The sequence below is a fragment of the Crocodylus siamensis genome, chromosome 13 (assembly GCF_052110815.1).
Source record: "Crocodylus siamensis isolate JL-2025a chromosome 13, ASM5211081v1, whole genome shotgun sequence".
Taxonomy (NCBI): Eukaryota; Metazoa; Chordata; order Crocodylia; family Crocodylidae; genus Crocodylus; species Crocodylus siamensis.
This window is the reverse complement of record NC_143407.1, coordinates 28,231,833-28,257,987: the sequence shown is the minus strand read 5'-3', so window position 1 is coordinate 28,257,987 and position 26,155 is coordinate 28,231,833. Positions and strand designations below refer to the sequence as shown.

At 42.7% G+C, this 26,155-nt stretch overlaps 1 protein-coding gene across 2 annotated transcripts in view; it reads left to right on the top strand.

Moving 5' to 3' along the window:
* Positions 1–26,155, top strand: part of LOC149854125 (S-adenosyl-L-methionine-dependent tRNA 4-demethylwyosine synthase TYW1-like) — a 133,324-nt gene that overhangs the window by 54,194 nt on the left and 52,975 nt on the right. For both annotated transcript variants that reach the window (XM_090025008.1, XM_090025007.1), the window contains exons 11-13: positions 2,691–2,800; positions 9,031–9,208; positions 13,690–13,825. In XM_090025008.1, coding sequence (XP_089881134.1) covers positions 2,691–2,800; positions 9,031–9,208; positions 13,690–13,825 — 424 coding nt within the window. The remainder of the gene's footprint in view (positions 1–2,690; positions 2,801–9,030; positions 9,209–13,689; positions 13,826–26,155) is intronic.

The following is a 26,155-nucleotide window of genomic DNA, read 5'->3' as shown; positions in this document are numbered from 1 at the left end:
GAATTTTTTGAATAATTACCTTTTCTATAGTTAGCTTTCACAAAAAAATTCCATGTTGGCAGCATCAAAAAACAAATTGTAGAAAGTCCAAAAAAAGAACTGCTTCACGTTAAGACCCATCTTTGTTGCAAGAAGGAAAAGTGTCAGTAAGAGAATATGTTCATGACCTGGAGAAGGAACATTTGGTTTGAAGGGCAACTTAAGAATCTTGAATCTTCCAAAAGGCAAAGTTAAAGGGTTCGCTTCTCTCCCCTTCCTCCCCGCCACCGCCCTTTACAGCCCACTGAAAGTAATGGGAGCTTTCTGGTTGAGTTCATTGGGCACACACTAGCTCTTTAATTCTGGATTGCGCTTTCCTGCCCTACTTTAACTACTATGTGTAACTGAACGCCTGAAAATGACAAGTGTTCATTTGCAAAGGTATCGTCTCGCTTCACAGGCAAGTCTTTTGGGGCAGCTGAGGATCTGTATTGAAGACTGAGGTCAGCTGGTCAGAAAACACTTGTCAAACCACTTCTCAAATATCTGTTTCTAAGAATCATAGAGAAGTGAGACTGGCAGGGACCTCAGCAAATCATCAATCCCAGCCCCCTGCTCAATGTAGGATCATCTGTCTAAGCCATCTTAGAAAAGTGTTTCTTTAACCTGTGCTTAAAAACTTTGGGAGCAGACTCTTGCAGGCACCCTTAAAACATCAAAAACATCTTCAAAACTTGCCGCAGGTAAAGCATGGGAGGAAAGGTACTTTCAATACCCTGACCCAGCAAGGGTAGTAAGTTGTTTGGATTGGTTTATTACCTGAACTGAATTACTTGAGCCATGCAAGGTTTTTAGCTAGTAGGCCTCATTCTGTATTCTTTGCCTATCCAACTCCTGCAGAATATTGTTTCTAGCAGAATATTTTGTTCCTTCTCTGATGCTTTAATAAACTATTCTCAAAGCTGGGCTGAAATTGATAGTGCTGGCTCTCAAACAAGAAAATACAGGAGCAGTTTGAGAATGAACCAGCAGTCTTGAGATTTTCAGTTCCAAATATGAGCACGCTTGGGGGGGGGCTAGAGGAAAAGAAGAGAATTACTGGAAAAATTCTAATACTGGGGCTTCCGAAAAGGAAAGAAAGATGAGAATGAGAAGCATAGAAATCGTTTATTATTTTTGAAAGGTGAAGTTTTAGGGTCCGAGTTTGTTTTTTGTTTTTTGCCCAATTTAACTTTATTGATTTAGGATTTACCTCTGATTCCCACAGGTGAAAGCAAGAAGAGAATCAGGTCTGTAGGCTGGAGCCCCTTTCTGCATTGCCGTTGGCGACATGCAAATTAAGCAAAAATGGAGTAATTCTAGGTTTTTGGTTTGGCAGTTCAGAGTATTTAGCTCTGTTAACTCTAGGTGGATTTATAAAACTTCTTCCAAACTGAAGGAGAACTGCAGAGAAATGCAGAAGTTCTCACCAGAGCGGATGGCCTGTAGAAAAAGAGTCTGTGGGGACTAAACTAGCTAGGAGAAATGAGATTAGTAAAAGTGCCGTCAGTTGGGTAGGGAGGCTGAACACTGTGGGCCTGTTCCAGTTGTCTTGCATGTAGGAGATCAGTTGTTTTTATTTCTGCAGTGTATTTTAGTGCATTTTTCTTTTAAATGTCCAGTTTCAATAATTCTGTAGCTAATAAATCACAGATGCAAAACAAAACCTCCAGCTGAGTACATTTTGCAAATTAACTGGACCTATTACAGATGCATCTCTGGCATATTGTAAGCTACCCAGTTCCTTTTTATATTTTAAGCTGGCTGATATTCATTTGACTCTGGGACATCACTTGAAGGGTAAGACTGTACAGCTGTTGTGTTATAATACTAATCCTTTCATTAGCCATTGAGGACAGCACCTGTATCTCACTGTCCAGCTAAAAGACTTGGTTCCTGCCTGTTTGAATGTATCCTGCTGTTGTGACTGCTAGATCATTCTCTGTTGGGGAGGTCTGGCTGGCAGCAGTGTCATCCTGGTTGATCAACAAACGCCTGCTGTTAATCCACATGATGAAGTTAGGCTTCAGAGTGACCCTCAAGGCTCAGGTCTCTGTCTGGGTACAAGAAAATTTGAGGGCCAGTGCAGGGGTGTATTTAGTGTAGGTTAACGCTGGTGGTAGGATTTTGCAGGTGTGTGGCTGGGTATCATTATATTATCTTGCCTTTTAAATGATGCTACAGCTATCTGAGTGGTAGAGAAACTGCTTTTGATATGTTTTAAAAGGCAAGCTTGGGAACAAAAAATCATAAGCTAGCTGAACACTAGGAACCAGGGACTTAACATTTGATACTGATTTTGTAGCACATTATAATCTACGTGATTCCTGAATTCTTCTCACATATCAGAAAGGTGATAAAGACTATCCGCATTTTGGATAGGCATTGATCTCCCAGTAATCCCTTTCTTTTTCTCTAGTAACCGTTTGTCTGCTATCCGTGGGAATTTTTCTCCCCCTCATGTTTCACAGCTCTATGAATTCCCTTTTACTATGGACGTGTGCTTGCTTTTCTCCTCAGACCTGAAGAAGAATGTCTTGCCTCTGAAAGCTTGTCTAGCTCTATCCCAGCACTGCAGTTGGTCTCCAATAAAATATATCTTCCAAAGATATCCTTGTCTCTTTGATATGTTACCAATTTGCAACAAATCAATCCAGTATCTCTTCCTTCAGGCACCATACAAATCCTGTGGGTACAGAATGGCGGTGGAAATTGGACCAACCTGAAATGATCTTGCAGGAAGCTATTGAAAATCATCAGAGCTTGATCAAGCAATTCAGAGGTAAGTGTGGGCTAGCCTTCTTCTTAATGGAACTCTTAGGAGTATCCAAGCGGACATCAATGCAATATGAATCAAAATCTCTGTAGCCTGCAGAGCACTAGAAAAGAAATGAGGGAGTTGTACACACATCACTGGGAAATTTTTCTGGAACATTATTTACTCTTTACTATCCTGGGTCTGTCTTGATTACACCACGAGCCACTGAGTTACTGGCTGCTGTTGTCTGGGAGCTGAATGGGACTCCCTCTCAAACACCAAGCAGCAATGTGGTGTAGTCCTTACTTGGTTGTCAGCAGTTCCCGTGATGCTTGAGCCAGGCTGAGTGGCCTTTTAGAGCACAAAATGCGAAGGACAGGAAAGAACGGAAAGTAATCCCCATTTAACCGGAGCAGAGTGAGCGCTATGTAGCCTCAGTGGATTGGCATTTGCAAGCTCGTGCCTGAATTCTCCAACCAACTAGTTTAGGGACTCAGTTTTTGCATCTTGAAGGATTTTGCCCATATAACTCCAGCTGTTGTCACTGTAAATTGGTAGCTCTCAGCACCTCTGGAAACCAGGCCACTGGCCGTGTACTCTGAATCCTTACTGGTTTTTCTTCCTATGTGGGTTACTTGTTAGCAAAGCCCCTTTCTCCCATCTCCTCCAAAAATAGGAAACTTAGTTATTTAGCCAAGGTCAATTTTAATGCATAAGAGAAGCCAGCCAGCAATGTTCTTTCTTATTGGCACTGGGGGTTGTGTGAGTGTCAGGAGGGAAATGAAACATCCATAAAATGTGCAAGGCAAGTCTTTGTCTTGGATGTCGTTTTGGGAACCCATTTGTTTATCTTGGCTGAACACAGAGAAAACCCGATAGATTAGAAACAAGATGGGCATAAATTTTAATTGGCAGAAAGGAGCGATTCTGTCATGTTAGTTGGGGTTATAGAATAGTAAGACTAACTGGTTAGATTCAGTAGGCTCCATTTCTCCTTTATCACAACGTTGCCGATTTAAATCCTCTTGTGTTCTGAGAGATGTGTTTTTGGGGTCTAATTCTGACCGAGCTCATTTCATGCAACAAGGTCTGACTGTTATCTCCTGCTGCCTGTAATGTGTGCTTGTGGGGAGAGTCCAGGTATGCAGCTTATAAGGAGACTGGAGCAGGGCAGTGATGAAGAAGTCAGGGCTGAGGTGCTGAAGTGGGGTAGGGAGCAGACAAAGTTCCTGACATGAAGTAGATGGGAGGGTGATTGGTCCTGGTGGTATGTCTTGCTTCTTACTCACCCTAGCACTGTTAACTGGCCATCAAGATGGAGATAGTGCCATTTCAAGAAGCTGCAGAATGTGCTTCTCAGCCTCCTTTGCTTCATTTGCTCTGTGTGGATGGGGAGAGCAACATAGAGGAGAGCCGGAACAGAGGCCACAGCGGTAGCCACCCTCCAGCTCAGTCTGGAAATCCTCTGGATTTCACTGCTGCTGGTGAAATGCAGCTCAGCAGGTGTCCTACGTGGAAGAAACCTTGGCTTGAAAATTTTGTCCGAGTGAAAAGTAGGCTGCATGGCAAATTTTGGCTCAAAGGTCACAGCGGCTGTCTGGAACAGAGACTTGTTTTAGCCTAGGGTAAGAGTGATCATGTTTAGCACTTAGGGTATAATCCTACTGTATGTACATTTTTCAGAGTTGTTTTTCATATTATTGAGTTTAAAAAAAATAAAATCAGAAGTCCAAAAAGCATTTTCCCTTCTTGAATCAAACTCGACTTAAAATAACTGACTGATAAGGGTTTTCACTAGATTCCCCTGGCGTGTTATTTTGACTCTGAGGGCTTTAATATATGGAGTTACTGAGACAGTATTATGGTGTTTTTGGGGATAAGTATTCTGAATATGCAGTAATGAGATGGGATTGAGTTGTAGTATAGTGCTGTCTTAGGGGAAAAAGGTGCATTGCTCAGAGCGAAAAAAGCTGAAGATGTTCCACTTTCTATACTGTCCCACCCTGCTTGCTGAAACCAGAGTGCAGGGGAATCTTTAAATGGAATTTCAGTATTTGAAGTATAACAGTTCCCTTTTCCATCTCATTTTTTCCCCTCCTTTTGTTCCTCCCTTTCTAGCTCCCACTCTGCCCCAGATGTGGATGGCAGTTTTTGGGAATTTGAGGTAGAAGTACCATGGATCTCATCAAGAAATGCTTGCGCAGGAAAAAAAAGAAATATTAATTCTATTTTCTGGAGCTTTATTTTCTATGAAGCCAATTGTGAAAGATTCCATTAAACTTGCACGTACATCGGCAGCTCAATTATATTTGACCTTGAGCTCTGATAAGAGCTTGGAAAGTGTCACGGATTAGAATTATACTGAGAAAAAACAAATGTGACGTCAAATTTTAGGGTGATGGATGGTAACAGGCTTCCCGCCTTGAAGGTATTGAAGCAAAAAGGCGTTTTGAAGAGAGAGGAAGAATAGGAAAAGGGAAACAAAGCCCAGTGACTGGCTTAAGTTGCACTGTGAATTTTATATAGCTGTTCCTTAAAGTGCCTAGAGAAGAGGAGAGCATGAGCAAAGAAGGAACTGAATTAGAAGAACGTGTAGCCATTGGAAGCTGAAAGGTGCATGGCACCTTGGAAGATCCAGCTCCCTTATGTGGCGCTGAGCCTGAGTAGTTCTCTGTCCGGATGATAAGTGCCTCAGGGCAGAGCACACAGCTGTGTAGTGCCACAAGAAGTCCATCAGCATGTCCACAAATAGTACGTTGGATTTAATTATGATAGATTAAAAGAGAGCAAGGTTTAAGCAGTGTGAGAAGCTAGATTGCTTTGTGGTTTAGGGAGGAGCAGTTTGCGGAGAAGACAGATGACAACTCGATTCTGTAGATTTTACATCTCTCTGGCTTGCTGTGGAGTGCCACAGAATAACTCGTGACTTCAGTCAAGTTACCCTACTGGGCACAGGTGTTTGAGGATAGACGCCCCCACAAAATAGAGTGGACCTAGAATATTAAAGCTACAGTGGAAGAAGAGCCTTTCTAGTGTGCTGTAACCTGAGAATCAATGGGGCTTTCAAATTACATGATGTTATTCAGATTACATTGCAATTTATTGTTTGAATTAATTTGCATTTTGGGGTCTGATCTCTCATAATATCTTAAGTCAGGGCAGTCCAACTGGTGGCCTGCGGGCTGCATGATGCCAGCAAGGGGTTAAATTGTAGCACCCAGGCTCCCCACAGAGCCCCCAGCTGAAGAAGCAGCTGGGGGCTCCAGCTCCCTCTTCTGGCTCCCTCTCCAGGGGGCAGGACAGGGTGGTGCAGCACGTTGCAGCTTACAGTGCTGGGGGAGCCTGCACCTGGGGTGCCTGAGGTGTGATGCTGCAGGGGAGCACATGGCTGGGGAACATAGGGTAGGGTGCAGGGTGCCTGCGTGTGTGGCGTAGCTGGGTGGGGTGCATGGTGCTGCAGTGTGTGTGGGGCTGGGGGGAAGGGGTTTGGAGTTGTAGGCCGTGTGGTGTGTATTACCACTGGATTTATGACTCAGAGGCCTTGTTGTGGGTGGACCTAAACCCTTACACTAACCACAGCCTTTCCATTCGATAATAGGCAAATTTCTTGTACACAGTGATAACAGAAAAGACTGCTATAGACAAGCAGTTCTATAGCTACCAATCCTAGAGCTGTCATCAGAGTCGAGATACGTCTGGCCAGGGCATGAGCTTCACTCTGAGGTTCTCTTGAATGTCATATGGCAGCAGCCTGGAGGTTAGAGGCTAAGGCGCCCCTCCCTCCCCCTTTCGCTCCCCCTCCCCCTCCCCAGTTTGGTGGATGAGACGGGGGCTGGTGGTATGCCTTCTGTCCATGGTGCCTTGGGTTTCCCTCTTGGGGACCCTTCTGTCCACGTGGCCTTGGGTTTCCATCTTGGGGACCCTTTTCAGGGATGGGGAACCCTTTGTTGCTCTAAAATCTGTTTCTGTATTCTTTTCCCCTCCTGATGACTCTTCATCCATGGCTATTGCAGATTGGTCTCTCTGTGGTCCTCATACTGTCCATGTTCTGTTCTATCAGCATATTCCTTTTTGTCACAAACCCATTGCATACATGCATCCTAATTTGGGTTTTCCAGGCCTTCTCCTAATTTGGTCTGTTCCCTCAAAACCAGAACCTCAGGCCCCTGTTCTCTTGGGCCTTGTGAGCTGGTGTCACCATGTTATGTTATGGAACAGTGTGGTATATGCCCACTATTTCCCAGGCTATGCGTATATCCGTTAGCCTTGTTGTGTTAGACACTCTGTGAGAATGATGTGACTGTGTGGCCAGGTCTTTAGAAATCAATTAACCCTTGCTGCCACCCTGGACTGTTGTTCTAATGCATATATATATTGCCTATAAGCCAATTCCCAAAAGCAAACCTCTAAATACCATTTTCTGGCCATCTGTGTGTGGCCCTGAGGACACACAGCTGGGCATGCAGCCCCCTGGCCACTTAAAATTTGGACCTGAAGTTACAATAGCAAGTCAGTTCCTCTGAGTAACTGCCTGTGCGTAGATTCCTGCCACACAATAAATGCAAAGACGTTTACCTCTCATTGTGCAGACAGGCAGTTATTGTCGAATAGGTGGTGTACTGTAAGTTCACACTGTGCATAGCCTTACATTTGGTTTTGAATTCTATCCTTTGTGTGCGTGCACATACTTGCCTCCACATCCCAGAGGAAATGGCAAACTTGTCTTATTAATCTAATTCATTATTGATCCCATGTACTCTTGGAAAAGGAGCTATTCAATAAAAGGATGCAGAGTAATTTGGGTTTTCCCTTTGCAGTCAGTCCATTTGTACGCAGGGTTTGTTTTTTATGTGTGCGTGCTTAAAAATGAAACCCTCTCCATCTCCATCTCTGTGCTGTTGTCCTGCTTTGTACAGTTTTGAAGCCCAACAACATTAATTAATGCCATATAATTCTCCATTAGTGTAACTGATGGAGAGAGATCTCATTGATTGGGTAGTAAAGTAGACAGGTGTAGGATAGTTTATTTGATGGATATTTTTTCTTGGTACTGACTAGTAAATCCCTGTGTCCTTCACAAGGGCAGACGCACAATAGAAACGTAACTCAAAAATAGAAGACCAGGTATCGTAGATGTGACAGTCCTGGATTAGGAAGGCGAGATCTCGGCTGGAGTGGGAAATCCTGGTGGTTTGAGTGGAGGGGACACGAGCGAGAGGTCACTTACCTTGATGCTTATGTGTTTACACAAGGTTCTTAATACTGCCTTGTATTATAGTATTGGTGCAGGGGAACCCTGGTTAACCTCTATATAGCATATAATTCATGCTGGTCAAATGACTGCAACACATCCCCAATTGCTAATGCTACCATTGAATAGCTGGGATCCTCCTTTCTAGTTGGTTAATATCCCCATTTTTAGTCCTATAGTGTCCCTAGAGAACTCAGATTAGAGCTGTCACCTGCCTGTATGCAACTCTTGCTTGCTTAATATGCATTAAACTCCCTGGCTCTGTTTACAAACCTCCTTCTCTATTTAAGGCTGGGGCTGTATCCTCAGAACACCTTTTTATCTTGGCATTGTGGCAGAGCAGGTAATTTTCTGTACCATTTAAGCTGCTGTGTCTAAGCAGCACAAGGTGAGTTGAGGACCAGGTTTCAAAACTAGTGCTCATGCTTGCTCTCTCTCATTTTATTTTTTTTCCCTCTTATTACTTAGGATATTATTCAGGTGTATCAAGGCACGTCCAGTGAATGTAAAATGACATCCGCAGAACAGATTAAATCAGTTCACAAGGGGGGAAGGAGGATGTTACTGGGTAGAATAGAAAGTTCTTCACCCCCACATAACTAGCATGAATCTGGCTTGCATAATTAAGGACTAAAAGTGCTACATTCGCTCTGTTAACTTGAGCAGAGCTGTGTTGATTGACATTGGCTGTGCACCTGGCCCATTGTTTCCTAACGACAAATAAATTTCCTTTATTTTGATGAGATTTTAGTAGGTGAAATTAGAGGTAGGAAACAGCTACTTGTTTTGTCTTTGATACCAAAGAAGGTGCAGAAGGACTGCTTGCAAGTTGGTAGCCTGTTACTGGAAGGTGTTGTGTTGCCTTTCTGGTTTTAGAATTAACCAGCCTTCTTCCTTGTAATGGTCAGTACATTTAGCCCGTACTTGATCTTTCAGTGCAGAATTTTGTGTTAAGGGTCTTTCTTTCTCACTTGCTTATTTGTTCTCTTCTTTCCTCCCCCAGGAGTGCCAGGTGTAAAAGCAGATCGCTTTGAAGAAGCAATGGTAGCAAAGCACTGTGCCCTCTCTCTGGTGGGAGAGCCAATAATGTACCCTGAAATCAACAGATTTTTAAAATTGCTGCACGGTCACCGCATCTCTAGTTTCCTGGTTACAAATGCACAGTTCCCAGAGGAGATTAGGTGAGTGTCATACAACATGCGTCTCTCAAAGGCATTTTGGCTTATTCTAAAGATCTGTTTTGTGCTTGTGTGGAGATGGAAACCCACGACACCACAACAGTAGATCTGTCTAGGTCTCCCTGGTATTCCTCTCTTCTTCCTCCTTCACAGCTTGATTTTGTTTTCTGTACGTCTTTAATCCAAAGTGATTTATTTAGAAGCGGATACATACAGTTGCACCAAACATTCTTAGTACAAGCCACTGGGGAGTCTGTTTTGTCCTTGTGAATTTTAGGTGGGAGTGAAAGACGGGCTGTATTTTGCATTTGGGAATACAGGAGTCTAAAAGGAATATGGTTCATGAGTAAAGCAGGAGTTAGAACTTGTCAGAACTACTTGGCTCATTTGCTTCATGTATAACCTTGGCCAGTTGCTCAGTATTTGTTTTCATGTCTCCATCTGCAAAATAGGACTTAATAATTTACAGCCTGTCTCATGGAAGGAGTTGTGAGCATTAATGTGTGTGGGGCATTTTAAGACGCTGAGAATACAGGCTATGGGCAAATGCAAAGTATGTGTGTATGTATTGACTTATTTTTAAGTATGTTTGATACCTTTTTAATAACAAATTTGAACAAAGTACATGCATTGTTAGAGCTTGCTCCGTCTTCTGTAACAGCTGGCGTGCCTGGGCAGTATTGTATTAATACAATTGCATTGTATTAATTGGTTGTGCAGTGTAATAATTAACAACGATTAATTAAGAGTGTAGACTCCAATTCCTCCTTGGTGTTGCTCAAGCAAAGTCGGGGAGTTACACAAGGGACAAGTTTGGTTTGTCTTGTTCCCAGTCTCTTATTTCAGCTGGATGCATTTACGTATTCATGGTTTCTGATATGGTGCGTTCCTTCCTACCCATCCCCTTTTTGATCTGAATGGGGAGGGAGCGAGAGCCCTGCACATTTTTGAGTGAGTAATTATGGTACTCAAAGCCGTTCCAAATGATTGGGCAATTGTGTAATCAAGTTACTTTTCAAACCGTGTATTATGTGCCTGATAGACAGAAACTTCTCCTTCCAGAAACTAAAAATAAAATTGATAAAAGAGAGCCTAGGCTACATTTTAGTGATTTATTTTAAATAAATAAATAAAACTATAGACTCACTCTCAAAGAATTGCAGCTGATCTTTGATCAGTCAAGGCAAAGGAATTTCTGGTGTAAGGCATTACGAAGTATTGTAGGGTGAGCTTAACTCAATAGTTGTCAACCAAGAAGAAACTAGAGTTAAAAATCAATTCCTAGTGAACCCTAAGTAGCAAAATCAGAACTTGGCACGTAAACCGGGCAGTTGGACCAGTGACTGCTAGTGGCACAAACCAAAGCTGGCATTAGTAAGATTTGCTTTCAGATGCATACACTTTTATAAAGGCAAGAGGGATGCTATTGCTGCCGTCCATGTTTCTTGGATCCAGTCACTAGTTGTGAATAAATGCTACGCATGTTCAGCTAATGATAATACCGATTTTTTTTTTTTTTTTTTTTTTTTTTTTTTTTTTTTTTTAGCTGTTGACCAAACTGTCTACCGTATTTAACCATTAAATCTGTGTCAGGATCCCACATTGCCATCTCACAGTGCTGCATCCTGATGTGCTTATCAGCTAACCGAATTCATTACTCTGAGTCATGCTGCATCCTTGGGCTGTGACTGTGCCTGAATTTGTCTTGTAACAGCTGAACACCTTGAATTCTGAACCTGGTCTTACAGACATGGATGCACTTGTCTAAGCATCAAAAGTTCTGTCTTGTGTGGGTATAATGAGAAAAGTGAAACAAAAACTGGTAAAAATCCTTGTCTTGGGACTACATTTTGGAAGCAGCATCTACAGGGCAAATATGCCGGCCTTGTGCTGGGAATGCCCCCGAGAAGTCTGTCTCCCTTGGCTGGGTTGTGGTTGTGACTGCAGTAGCTCTCGCAGTTGATGCCCTCCCCTTGGTAAGGGAGAACAATAAGCATGCATACCCTCACAGTTTTAAGCTTCGCCATGTCTTTGGCAGATGATGTGGCCCAGATGACGCAGTATGGTGCAGGAATTCTTGACCATCCTCTCTTAGTACTGTCTCTGCTGTCTTCTAGTCTTACTGTACTGATTCTGCAGGCTCTTGACTGTTTTCAGCAGCTGTGGAAGAAGGGCAGGATTTGGCCCCTTTTGAGAAGAGATTAATTTGGCAGCTACCACTCTGGAAGACAGTAGCTACATGCTCAGTACAACCTCTTCTTTTAATTAGGCAAAGGGTAACATTCAGAGTACCCTGGCTCTGCTCTGTTAACAATCCATTTGTATCTAGGATGCTTGCCCATTTAGGAGATTGCTGCTTGGACTGCCAGCTCACAGCGCCCCATTAATGAAACCGTTCAATTTTTCACCTAAAATACTGGATTTATTTCCCATTTAATGATCTGTGCTTGTGTCTGGAAATATGATCGGAGAAGTTGTTTGCATGTCTGCGTCAAGTAATTGCATTTTTTGACAATTGACGGCTCTGCTGTGGTCTCATTCCAGACAATTTTTGTCATATTTCATTTTTCTTCTTTGGGGTTTTGGTTAGCAGGCATGATGGACACCTGTAGGAAGGATTTTTTTAAAGGATATTTGCACTGTAGCCTACTCATTAGCAGCCTTCACAAGCAGCCTTTGCAGAAGGTTATTCTGTAATATTTCTCTATAAACCATTAAGAACCACAGATAATAACATTTTGAAGCTGTCACTTCATCTTGAAGGCCACTGGATAGAGACGTTTCTTGTTTACTCAGTGTTTGATAGATGTGCATCTTAACTCTCAACAGTTCTGTCTTCTCACCTCCTTCCCCTCCTCACCCCAAAGTGTTAACGAATGTGAAAATTTCCTTGCTTTGGTTATTTCTCCTGCTTTTAAAGAGCCCGTGAAAATTCTGGTTTGTTTTGCTTGTTGTTCTCAATGCCCTGTTTTATTCCTTGCATATATCCTTGGATATAGCATTATTTATTGTACTCTTGCTCCACAGTTAAGTGTGTACATGCCCACATCACTCTCTGGCAGCCTTGGAGTTTATGACATGGATAAAATCAATCACAGGCTCTTAAGCTGAATAGGTTAAAACTTTGAGAAGTTAGCTGATAATGTAAACAGTTGATGTGCCTTCAGTTTTAGAAAAGATGCATCTTAATATGCTTTCCTGCAGATAGACAAGCTGTTGTCTTTTGACTTTGGACAAACAGTAGCTACAGTAATTATAATGACCTCTTTGTCTTTGTTAAACTGATCGTTGATATAGACCAGTGCTTCTCAGTGAGAGCTGTGGGGTACTACCAGATCCTTTGAAGGGTGCCTCAAGGTGTGAGGAGATAAGCAGATAAATTAAGCAGATAAGCACAGGCTTAGGCTTGCCTCTTCCTGAAGGAGTCCACACCCCAACCCCCAAGCCTCTCTACAAGGAGGTAAGCACTGTAATATAAAAAGTTAGTTTTTTAAATTGGGTATGACTCAATTCACAAGTTACGGAGGGGGTATCTTGAATCCAGTGAAGGGTACTGCAAGTCCAAAAACCTTGAGAATCCCTGATATAGGCACTCATTGGGGCAATATTCAAGTCTCCTCCAGCAGCATGTGGTAGAGACCTGGACTAATACAGAATAGGGAAGAAAAAGTCACCTGATCGCCCAGTTTTACAATCACCGTTCTATGTATTCTGGTAGGTCTCAGGTCTCATTATAAGGCTATTTATAGTCATGCCTGTGCAAAATTTCTAAACTCTTTTACAGGTTTTGCTGTGGAGTTTTGCCAGGTCCTTTCTGAAGGACCGTGAACACATCCTTACCACTATTTTTACTGCTTTGTTTTCCCTGTTTGCATGCTGCTTACACTCGTAGAGCCTTACATTTACCTGTCAGCAGGGAGATCTGTAAGCATCTTGTTGGGTGACCTCCATTGAATAGCATAGGACTGCCAAATAGGACTGCCTCCTGGCAGGACAGGGCATGTTTTAAGGCTTTTGGATTGCAAATGTTCCAGTATGAAGCAAAGACTTTTAAATGCTTCCTGCAGAACCACTGACATTTTCTCCTTTGATTGGGCCACTTAGGAAGACATTTCTTAATTAATGTTTTACGACTGTGCTTGAAAAAAAGAAGATGCTCCTTTTTTGGGGAGAGGTCATTAAAGTATCATTTCAGTCATCAGCAGTTTATGTTATGCTGTACTTTGCACAAGTTATTTGATGGAGGTCTCTTCTGGGTTTTTTTCTCTTGTGGTTGTTTGGTCTCCATTGAAGGGTAAAGATCTGCTGCTGAACTTCGCACCAAAAGTACTATGATGTGCTTTGCTTCTGGTAGCAGAGCAGAGTTCAGCATACCAGCTTGCTCAGAGAGATTATATCGTAGGGGCCCTTCTGTAAGAAACCATAAATCCAGTTAGCTATAATGTCTGAAAAATAACAATTCCTTTCTCCTTTTTATTTCCAAGAAACCTTGAGCCAGTAACACAACTGTATGTCAGCGTGGATGCTAGCACCAAAGATAGTCTGAAGAAAATCGACCGTCCACTCTTCAAGGATTTCTGGCAAAGGTTTCTCGACAGTTTAAAGGCCTTGGCTAAAAAGGTACCAAGTCTTTCTCCCCTTTTCTTGGGAGGAGGTTGGGAGATGGAGGGACTCGACAGGCATCTGGGAGTTGGGAGCTAAAGCTTGTATCCTTGTTCCTTGCAGTCTGTGGCATTAGGATTGTTAGGCAGCCTAGTCTAACAGAAAACTCCAGAGGGGTTCTGTGTGGGAATAAATAGTCAACCTGTGCACCAAGAACAGAATGTATTATTATTCAAAGGACAGGGTAGGCAAGTCCCTCCTGAAACCACTTCTGACCACAGCAAGATGGCTGGAGAAAGACCCATAGGAAATGGGAAGTAGCTTGGGAGAGGCCATCAAAACATGTGGTGCTAGCAGTTGTTTCCAAAGCTTTCCCAGGAACTTAGGTCTGTGAAGCAAGTTAAAGTCTAGATGCATTGAATGCTTCCACACTGAGGTGTATGATTGAGCACATCCGGCAGGACTGGAGCTGCCAGTGATAGGTATCATACTTACCAGCTGTTGGGATCCCTCTTTGGGCCCTCTGCTTGAATGTTTTCTTTAGGACAGGCTGAGGTCTATGCGGTGAGGTAGCTTGTGCCAGCTGCAGATTCATCCCATTTTCCTGACTGAGCCCTACTGACCTAACATGGGTATCATGCAAATTTGCAAGATAGGCGTGTCGCATACAGATTTTCCAGCTGTTTATTCACCGATGCTGTGCGCTGCACCAAAAAATTGCTTTTGTTCACATTTCTGGCACAATGTAACATGCTCTTTGCCGAGACTGAACAGACTGGAGAGTCTGTTTGATTTGAAGAATAATCTATGCTGCTTTCTGAGGTAACAGCATTTGGACCAAGTCCTGTCAGATTTACTTACATGATGAGGCCCATTGATTTCAATGCAGGTGCCCAAACGCTCCGTCCTGCAAATGCATGCCAGTGTCTTTAGTGGGTGGGATCTTCTTGTTTAATTAGGGGCTGAATCCTGGCATAATTGAAGCCAATGACCAATGGAATCAGGATGTGGCTCTGGGGGGGCCCGGACCTAACAGGGCCAGGATCTGAGAACCAGACCTAACATGACAAGAAATAAAAAAAGAGAGAGAGCGAGCGCATGAGAAAAATGTTGATATATTTGGAAACCTGACTCTGGCTGCCTGAGTTCTTTCCCTCAACCTTGGCTGTATAAGGTACATTCTGCTGGTTGTCAGAAATTGTCCCTCAAAAAGAAAGAAGGTGAATATATTGGCAGATATGTCCATAGAGCTAAAAATACCTTTTGGTCAAGGTGAAGTGGAAATAGAACAGCCAGATGGGTTTGGGCATTTTTTCTCCATGACAGCTGCTTTGGGTGTTCTTTTAACATTGATGAGGAAGAAGCCAGTTAACAGTAGCCTACAATAGACCTTCCTAGCAATGTGGCCTCTGTGCATGTGATGCCATGGCAAATATACTGACAGGTCAAAAGCTATAAAGAAATTTGGGGATTTTTAGGTGCTCTTAATTTTTACAAATGGTTATGGTTGTAGCAGGGACCTAATAAATTTCTACAGCTGCTTCCAAAAAGGAGAACCTTTCAGGTTTCCCTCTAAGCACATTGTTTGATGTTCAAGTGGGAGATTAAGCACCGTTTCATAGGACTCTGATGAATTAAGTGTGGTGAAAGCTGCTGCAGCTGCTGATATTCTTGAGAAATATGGTTTGTATTACAATAGAGATGTTTGGATAGGGACGTGGTAAGGCATTGTGCCGGGGTGGGGGGGAAAGCAAGGCTGTATGTCAGTAAACAAAAGTCCCGAGTTTTGCACCTTGAATTCGGCTGTCATATTTTATACAATTCCTCTGGGACTCGGATAGATTGGTGTTTTGTAGTTTGATGTGAGCTCATTTCTATTAAGAGGCTCTGATGGGTTTTCATTTTCTCAGCTACAAAACAGCTTCCACCATCTGAAGTGATGTGCCGTCTTGTACTTGCTCTTATTTTTTTTGTTCTTTTTTTTTTTTGAGATCTGTTTCTATAGTCTTCCTCTCCATTTTTGTGCTTATGATTGAACTTGTTGTTAGCCTCACAGTAGTATGTAAGGGGCCGGCTAGATTAGGGGACTGTGGTGACTGGCCTTGGTTATATTTCCAGTGAGGGAGGGTCTCAGCCCTGAAATGCTGCTTTTTAAAGAGACATGAAACCAGGAAAGTCAGGGTGATGTCAAGTGTTATCCTCCACTTCAGCGCTGGATTGTTTTAGTGGATTCATAGGAATGAACTTTCTCATCCTTTCTCAAGATGGAAAAGGCATTAAGCCTTCTCAATTAAGGCTCTAACACTGCTAGTGATAAAGTCTCTTCTGAGAAAAGAACAATCTTCATCCCACCTGCTTGATGAGCTTTCCCATTTTGCCTTAATGGGCAAAGTTCTTGGAATCAAGTGCGTGAATTTTATGGATTATTACCAGCACGCAACAAGCAAACGGCTGGCTACCAGGACATTTATCCAGTGAACTATTGCTCCCTATTACAAGTGGTGGGTTCTCTCTCGTTTGATATGGAAGAAGCCATTTGCAATTTGCAGAGAGCAAAAGGTACTTGAAAGTAATCCTTGTGCAGACGATCTCTCTGCTGAATTCTTCGTTCTGAGAGCTGTTAGACAGGAGGTCTGTGGATCTTGATTACCGGTCGCTGCTGAGCTCTTGGAAACTTCATTTGTTTTGAGTCCAAATAGATATTTTGCACATGTCTTCAGTGCTGTTCATCAATGAGAAGGCAGGGCAGGATGTCAGCTAAGTGACTAAACTAATGGGCAATTTAAAATGTGCTTCTTCAGGCATTGTGTTTTGAAGCATCCAGAAAGCTGACTCGCCCCCTCTTCCTTCCAGAGCCAATAACTTAACCTGAAATTGTGAGCTGACTTGCCTTCAGGTGGTTCAACTCTTTCACTGGGAAAAAATACACGGTATTAACGGGCTCTTTAGCTCGGTGGTAAAATGGATAAGAAGAGCCAATGGCTGGAAGCTAAAGCCAAACAAATTCTGATTACAAAAAAAGGCAGAGATTACTGGTGAGGGTCATTAACCACTGGAACAAATTAATAAGGGAAGAGGTGGGTTCTCTGTCCCTTGGAGTCTTTATGGCAGGACTAGATGCCTTCCTGGAAGATACGTTATAATTAAACGCAATTTATCAGGCTCAGTACAGGAGTAACAAGGTGAAATTCTATGACTTGTGTTGCGCAGGAGTTAGAATAGGTGATTTAATGATCCCTTTCAACCTTTAACATTTTTGACAGTATGAACTGTATTTTCGCTAATTTTACTAGGTAAAGGCTTGGAAGTTGGTAGCTATTAAAAACCTAATATTGTTGTCCGCTCAGCCTTGACTCTGAAAACCATGTCACGGTTCCATAAAGGATAGGGATAGGTGTTGAGCCAAAAAGTGCACTTTTTGGCTTGGAGTTGGTCAACTGCTTTGGGCTGCATAATGGCACAATATTGTATTTGCCTTTAGAAGGAATAGTTCTTGTTTTAAAAGGCTTTTACATTTGTACACAAGAGTCTATTAACTTTGGAGAAAAGCTGGCAAAGTAGTGACTGGTAGAGAATCGGGTTATAGAAAAGCAGGGTTGGAAGTGACATTAGGAAGTCAGCCAGTCCAACCCCCGGTCAAGATGGGATCATCCCTGACTAAACAAACCCAGCAAAGTCTCTGGCTAACATGCTCTTAAAAACTTGTTAGGGTAGATATTTCAAGCTCTAACCTTGGGATGCATCGTTCACCCTGTGTTGTTAGTCTGTGCATATGTTACTTTCTGGGAGTTTTTCCCTTTTGCTTGAGAAATTAGTGCAAAAAATGTTAATGCGTTCATTTGGCTCTAAGGAAATCGGTGAACTTGAATACAGGAGTATTAGGGAAAAGTCAATATTGTGAACACTCTTTTGCCTCAATGTGGGACCACCTCTTCCTTCTGTATCTCTTTGACTTATTCATGATAAATCCTGTCCAATCTGCTCGGCACATGGTACCTCAAAGAACTTGCTGTTCTGCCAGTCATTAAATCGGCATTACTGAACTGCTTTAACTTTCAGGGGCAGGTGCCAGTGTTCTTTTAAGCAGATGGAAACTGTACAAAAAAACCACCCCTTAGGTTAATGTAATGTAATGTCACTGCAAGAATTGATGACAAAGCAGGATGTGATCTTGTCCTTACAGAAGGGTCACAAAAGCTAAGGAACTCCTTGCCAGCGCTTTCCAATTTTTGTTTTGAGTTACGTTCTCCTGTGTGTTTAAGTTCTTTGGTTTTAGTTCTCTGATAAAATCTTAAGTTATCTCCCTCCCTTCCCCCCTTTCAAGTTTAATTGGAATTTCATTGGAGGAAAGTTTGGTTTTCAGTAGATGAGATGTAGCAAAACAAATTGACTTCCATCGCAAAAGATCATTCTTAACTTTGCCTAAGCTGGGAAGTAATGCAGTTGCACTTGAACTTGAACCTTTGCTTACAACACTCCAACGCTGCAAAGAGAATGGAGTGCCATTCAGAGATTGCACTTCTAGCACCTCGTGCCTGCAAAAGGGGTCTGGCAGTGTGGAACTGTTGTGAAATCTCAGTTTGTCACCTGCTAACTCTGCATGTGCGATACTGCCTTTAGGCAGGAAGCTTCTCATAGATACTGGATGCATAGAGTTGCCAACCTCCTGATTTTGAGATTTCTGCAGCCTTGCATCTGGTACTGTTTACTTTGCTCGACTTTGTAATCTAATGATTGCTTCTGAGCTATCCTTGGCTTCAGAGTGATTACAGATGTAATGTGTAAATATGTTCCAGGCGAAGTCTTAGCAGTGCTTTAGTGCTAATGCCGTATTACATAATATATGCGGATAATTATTATTTTTATGGTCACAAGATATTTGGATTGCAGGGAGATGATTTTATGTGTTTGCTGGTAAGAGGGTAGGGCTCTCAGTTCACCGGTTTGGAAAGTCTGCTCAGATGGGTTTAAGCCAAGTGACATTTGAAGGGTAATATAAAATGTAAAATTTGCAACAGATGTTGAAATCAGTAATCAATTTTGCGTCACTATAAATTTTGAAAAATCTGCCTCTCATGCACTGTAAAGCAACTCCCCCCAACAGCTGTGTGCTAGTTTTAATGTTTTTTGCTGACAACATTTATTGATGTAATCATTTTGAAATGCCACATGATGAATACTAAAGGTACAGTGTTTTATGTTAAATTATTTTCTCTGAAACATTTCACCTGCTTTCAGCAAGGAATGCAGCAGAGGAAGGAAGGAATGCATCTTTAACAAAATTCTGGGCTTCTGAGGGAAGCAAATCTTACCTTTTTCTATCCCAATCTGTTTCTTGGCTCACGTGCAGAGATGGGGAAGGTTTGTAAATATAGTTCATACTCAAAACCCTGTCATGTGGCTCACTGCTGGGATACCTAGAGATGTGAAAATAAAAATCACTTCCTTCTAAATGGTTTCTCACTTGCTTATCTCCTGCCAGATTTATTTTTTTCCTCTGTGTCAGTTAAGGAATATGCTCAGTGTTCTTCAGCTATAGACCTTAAAGAGTTTTATAAAGGAGGCAAGAACTATCTCCATTTGATAAATTCCAGAAACAGGCTTGGGGAAGTAATGTAACCGATCCGAGGTCAGTGAGCAACTAGGAATAAAATTAACACACATTTCCTTAGTCCCAGACTAGTGCTCTGTCTGGTGTGTCATGCTCATTTCCAGGAATTGATGAGTTGGTAAATGCTCCAAAAAGAAAATTATCCCCCATTCTTACAGGCTTGGCCTTGGGAAGCCAGCCTGGTTTTCTGATACTGATATGCAGTGTGATCTTGGGCAGGTTACTTTTCATTTTTTAGCTGCAAACTCGTGTTGTTAATGTACTTTGGAAAAACACTTTGGGTACTTCTAGATGTAAATCCCCCCCCGCCCCGAAATGGTGCTTTACTCAGTGTGGTCCCGTGCGGAGTCACATGCATGCCTGGAAGAGGCAGCATGTTATTTCAACCCAGCTCTGCAGTGTCTGTAAAGATTGGGCATTTTAGTGGGGCTTTTTTGGCACTTTCATCTAATAGCCGATTGAATTGGCTTTAGCTAAAAGCACCAAAAAGCCCTGTTGAAGCACCCAGTCTTTATAGATGCTGCAGAGCCGGGTTGAAGTAACACACTGCTTCCTCTGGTAAAGCATGTTTTTTGCCTCTTTTTTAATGCCTGCAAGCAGCCTTTGTGACTCTGGGGCCACTGGCGGATGTTACACTGACAACATGGCTACATGTTAATGCAATTAATGGTGTAATAAAAGAAGGAATAAACTACAAAGGTATTACACAAAAAATGCATAATTAACTTTGTGGCTGATTCCCATCCCACCTTCAATTGCATGTGTGGCTAGCTGATCGGGGCTCCCAGCTAGGGGAGTGCATGGAAGCCCTTCACTCCCATGTGCTCCCCAGGCTGATTGCTGCTCCTAGCCTCTGGGGCACATTGAAGTAAAGAGCTCCCGTGTGTCCACAAGGCTGGGAGTCCCAATCAACTGCTGCTTCCTGGCTTTGGGGCACATTGGAGCCTGCACTCCTGCAGCTGGGAGTGGTAGCTGATTTGGGCGTCTAGGTTCTGGGGCACAGCTGGAGTCGAGGGCTGTGCTGTGCCATGGGGGTGAGGAGGGCAGTCAGCTGATCTGTACTCCCAGCCTTCAAAACCCTGGGAGTGGAGTTCAGTTGATTTGCTTCCCAATTGCCATACAGAGGAAGCCCAGGATCCTGATCCTAGGCTTCCCCTGCACCAACAATGTGCTGTGGATCTGATCTCTGATCCCACGGTTGCGGATCCTGCTATGCATGTGTAGCATGATAGGAAGTGCAGTTGCTGGGATTGCAGCTTTAGCTGAACACTGGCCAGGACCTGAGCAATGAGGTCCTACACATGTATGTTTTTAATCTTAGCACTTAACGAATTAAAGATTGATCATGGCAGCTAGGCAAAAGAGAACAAAATCTCATTCTGTTTTGAAATTTAATAATTTATACCTATAAAGTGAAAATGGCACCGGAACAAATGCTGTGCAGATTTGCTTTGGGATTGTTCTAGTATGCAGGGCATTGCATATTGTTCCAATCTGTATAATGATTGAACATCTTTAACTGTTAGGCTTTTTGTTTTCAGTCTTTAAACAAATACTGAGCAGCTCAGACTTGGTGAATTCTATAAAAAGTACTTATCTGGTCCATTGAATTTTTTCATTTGACATTTCAAGAAAGATGAGTTGACAGAGCGTTTCCAGGACTGATTTATTCTTTCATTTCAATGAGTGAATACATAATTGAAACCAAGGCACAACAAGCAAAACCGAGGAAGTCTGTTTCAGGCAGACCACAGGAACTGAGGCATTTATGTATATTGAAAGCAGACGGAACAGAGAAATGTGGACTCTTTAACAGACAACCCCCCCCCCCCCCCCCCCAGTAAAATAGATCATTCCTGTGAGAAGAGAAATCCCCAGCAAGGCAGAGAATGTAAACCCATCAGTGTAGCTTATTTGGATTGGATTTGTTGGTTTCTGGATCAGGCTAAATTCTGGTCTGTTACGTTGGAGCTACCAAGAGCAGATCTTGGCTAATTGTTTTCTACTTTCTTTGGCAAAACGTTTAACTTTCCCAGGAGAATCCATCCCTTTGTCTAGAAAGGATTTGCCACATGATGCTGAAGTAGTGTGACTAAAGGCCAGGTTTTTATGTCTGCACACACTGAACTAAGTAGTGCTTTTTTGTTTTATACTGGTACAAATGAGAAAAAACCCTAGTTTTAAAGATCCATTGGTGCGGGGGTTGCTGAGTTGCAAACGACTGACTATTCGCTTGTGCTGGATCCTTTGCAGCCTGTAACGACTCAGGCCTTGAGCCTCCAGAGAGGACCCTGCGTGGTGTGTTCTCCGCTCTAACATGAAGAGAAATGGTGTTAAAGTAATAATAAAAGAACTCTGCATTTACCTAGCAGCACACAAAGCCTTCCCCTAGAAGCTGTATTGCATACTGTTCTGAACAGCACACAGGTCACCCTCGTATACTAGTGGAAAGCTCTGTGAACATGCACTGCCCTCAGTAAACTAGAATTGAGCAAAGCCTGGGTGGCAACATAGGAGCCTCATTGACCTGACAGGATCTGTCCTTCGTAGCCAAATACTGCATTTTTTCCTTGGGCAACTGTCCCATGCAGGATTGCAGGATTTACTGTGGAGAGGTGGTCAGAGCCCTTTATGTTGCTGCCGAGTTCCAGAACTGTTTTCCATACAGGGTTGTGCATTCCTTTTTGTCTAGGGACAGAAGTTGCACATAAACTGGTCTAAGTGATCAGAAACTCGTTTAAACCCGTAACGGAATAGAAGTTCACTGCACATAAACCAGTTCGAAAATGGCTGAAACTGGTTTAAGATAAACCTGGTTGGATGTAGTATTATACTTAACTGTTTTGGGTCAAATCAGTTTATGAAGTATCTGTCCCCTGGTTCAAGTTAAATCACAGTCCCCCAGCATGCTTTCCAGCCTTGGGCTGGGCTGGGCTGTCTTCTGCAGAGAGCAGGGCTGACTCTGTGCCTCTGTTCCCTAGCTGGAGCAGTGAGGGCTGGCTGACAAAGGGGTAGAGGGGGGGCAAGCCCACCTAGGGATGCTGCCCAGTCTACAGGGAGGGACTGCCCCCCCCCGGCAAACCCTGGCTGGGGTCTGGGGCCAGGGAGGGAGGTTAAACACCTCTTCCCTCCCACTCAAATTTACTGCTGGCTGCAACTGTGGACTACAGATCCCAGAGGCACCTGGAAACAGGAAGAAGTGATGAGCAACCCTGCAAAGTCCTGCTGCTGTGATTCTGGACTGCAACCCCCAGAGACCTTGGGGGTAGCAGGAAGAGGAAGTGAACACACAGCCAGAGAGCCATACTCTAGTACCCCCCGGCTTCTGGCCTGAGCCACTGCAGGCATGTGGTTGCATTTTCTGAGTCAAAGGTAAAAGTCTGTTCACTTCTGTTTCAATTTAATCTGTGTAGTTTAAACTAAACTGCAAAGACTGAATTGATTCAGCCTTGGGCTTTTTGACTGGCTGTACCTAGCCTTTGTGAGCATGCTTAACTGCTTTGATCAGGGTGGAGTTACTTTGGAGCTAGCATCTTTTCATTTAAAAGAATGTGACTGTAAACTGGTCTCTAGTACTGCTCCACATCTCCTATCCACCCCATTTTCTTTTTCCTTTTTTTTTTTTTTTTTTAACCATTAAGGCCTGTTGATGCATAGTCCAATGTAATGGGTGAATAGAACTTCTCTGAAGATTGATCAGCAATATCCAAGTGAATAGATGTGTAGTAGTCGGTGTTATGACACCACCATAAAGCATGTTTAATGTAAGGACCATTTAAACAACAGTAGACTTGAAAAGATTGAAATGCATTCTAATTCAGCTCTTTGACTTAATTGTCAGTGTAATCTTGTACTTCCATGTAAAACAATAGAGATTTACTCATTTGTAAATTTCATGTTTTTTCAGAAGTGTATGGCATTTAGATGTATATCAAAGCAAATTGGTGCTTGTAGAATGTGTCATGAAAGATAATTCTTTAATCATAGCAGCCCTGGCAGACTGGAAATACTTTAAAGTCTGTTGGTGGGAGTGATTTTTACAACAGACTCAGTATAAATGATCTCTTACTTTTCTCAAACCCAAATTTGACTAGTTCATGAGCACAGACAGTGATTTAAATCACAGTAGAGATATGGGCTTGCAATAAAGAGTCAAAGTGTCAGAAGTCTATTGCAAATGTGTCCAAATGTGTAAAAACCTGTTACATCAACTCACTCTTGTTTTGCCTGCTGGGATTTTCAAAGAATCTCAAGGCGATTTGGCACCTACTGTTGTTGAATTCCAGCCTTAACTGCATTAGTCTCTTCTGATAATCCCAGGCCACAGCTCAAATTTTTTAGCACTGATTATGAATAATTTTAGGAACCTTGTTTTGAGAAGACAGCAATGAAGGGGCCTGGTTTCAGATGTGTCAACCTTTAAGCCAGGTTTCCCTGATGGAGAATGTGTCAGTAGATTGTTCTGGGAAACCTTGGCAAAATAATTAATAAATCATTGTAAATGTTTAATGCTTACACTGAGCTAATGGACATCTATGAAATGTGTGATTTTTTTTTTCTTTAACAGGTTGTAACTTACAAAGTGCGATCTTACATATATGTCTTGAGTAAGTCTGAATCTCTGACCAGCAAATGATGGCAGCAAGAAGACAGGTACACAACCAACTGTGTAGGTGCCTTCATTGTGCTGAGTCTAGATTTCAGCTAGGCCTATATTGCGAACACAAAAGGCTCCACAAGGATTTCGTGGATCAGGACCTGTGTGTATAGACAGGTGCCCAAAGATGATGATTTGTAGCACGTTGGGTCTTATGTTGTGCATACAGTTTTGCAGGGGAAACTGACCCCTGCTAGTTTCACAGGAATATGAACATGTGATCAAGTTCTAAATACTCTAAATTCACTTGTTGTTCCTGCTGCCAAGTCAATTCCCCAAGACCTGCTTATAGCAAACTCACAAAGCTGGAAAAGGTGGTGCAGATACATTTGGCGCGTCAAAGTGCAATCCTGTTCCACCCTGCTTGAATCCCTGAAAATGCAAAATGTGAACACTGTCCTCCTCCTCCTCCTTGCTGTCTTTGTGACAGTCTTCAGGCTGAAATGAAGGTGTGTTACAAAGAGAGATGCATTTATGGGTTTCCAGGATGGGATAGGAATTAATTGTATGCAGACATTTCAATTCTCAGAAGTGGAGTAGGCTCCTCATGTCTGTGTGTTTTCTTTGGAAGCATAACAGACACTGGCACAAGACACTGAGGAAGTGAGTCTGGTTTTGGCTTGAGCAAACTGGCTTCTTAAAAAAGCCCAATGAAAGGGATTACTGCTGCAAAATCTAACCCCATGCTGGTGGGATCTGGGGGCTGTTGACAGGATGTCAGACTCATTGTGCATCACAGCAGTGGATTCATATCCATTCGAGGAGTGGGGGTGCAGAGGGGGCTAAGGGAGGGATGGTCTGCTGGATCGACTCTTATCTAGCTGTAGTGGGTCCATGGGGTGGTTGGTCCATTTCCCCAACCCATGCTTAATTCCCTTTGGAATACCCAGGGTACAGAGAGATGGTAATTATATCAGTTTAAGGGGTGGTGGGACTTAGTACCTGGGAGGGTATGTCAGTTGATCTGGTGTAGCGACTGACTTTGCCTGCTCCTAACCTGCAGTTAGTGAATGAATTGGGGAAAATCACTGCAGCTTTGGTTTAATTCCTGCAAACTGGAAGTGAACAGGAGAAACATTTTCCTTGAATTCAGCTGCTCTATGGTATGGTTCCCCCCACCTTTTACAAACATGCACTTCATCTGTCTGTCTTGTTCAGGCTGTGTACATGGATAGGTCCCACTCAGAGATCTTAAATGCTAGGATGGAAGTCAGTTGGGAGTATTCCTGCTCCAGCATCAGTCTTCTCCAAAAGACTGCAGGGAAAGTATTCTTTGGTATAACCCTGCAGTGTGCTAGTGCCAGTACAGGAGCAGAGGGAAGCCTACCACCTCTGACGGCAGTGTTTTTCAAACCATGTCCTGCAGAACCCTGGGGTTCCATAACAGCAACCCCTGATGACTGCAGAGAGATTAGGGCTAGTGATGGAGCAAGCTGGGAGGCAGTGCACCACCACTGCATCCCGTCACAGGATAGGGGTAGGGGCCAAAGTAACGGTATGAAAGAGTTCTGTTTAATTTAGGGGCCTGCTTCCGCAAAGATGTTCACATACAACTTTATTTACTCTTGTGCGTGGTGTTCGTCAGGTTAACTGGACTGTAGTAAAAGCTCTTTGTGGCCCAGATGTTACCTTTTTACATGTCTTTAAAAGTACCTGGCACAGCACTGCCACTGCCACACCATTGGCCTTGCATACTTTTTTTTTTGTAATATCCTACACAATCTGCTGGTACTGCTGTATTTAACAAGGTGGGTGATTTAAAAATGTTAAAGGTTGTTTGTCTTTTATAATGTCCGTTACCTAAGGTAGTCGTAAGAGCAGTGCAGGGATGTTACAAGGGCAGTTGGCTTCAAAAGAACTCTTAATCAATAAAACGTATTTTTTTGAAAGTTGCTTATTTGCATTGATTTTTTTAAGTAAATTAAATGGGTAGGAAATGCAGCAAATCATGTCTTTTTTTTAAAATCTTTTTCTATTTTTAGATAAGACAGCCTCCAAAGAAAAACATTCATTAGCACTCTACAAAGCAAGAGATTTTAGTGATTTTTTTGTTTAAATAAGGTAATTACATTTGTTAAAG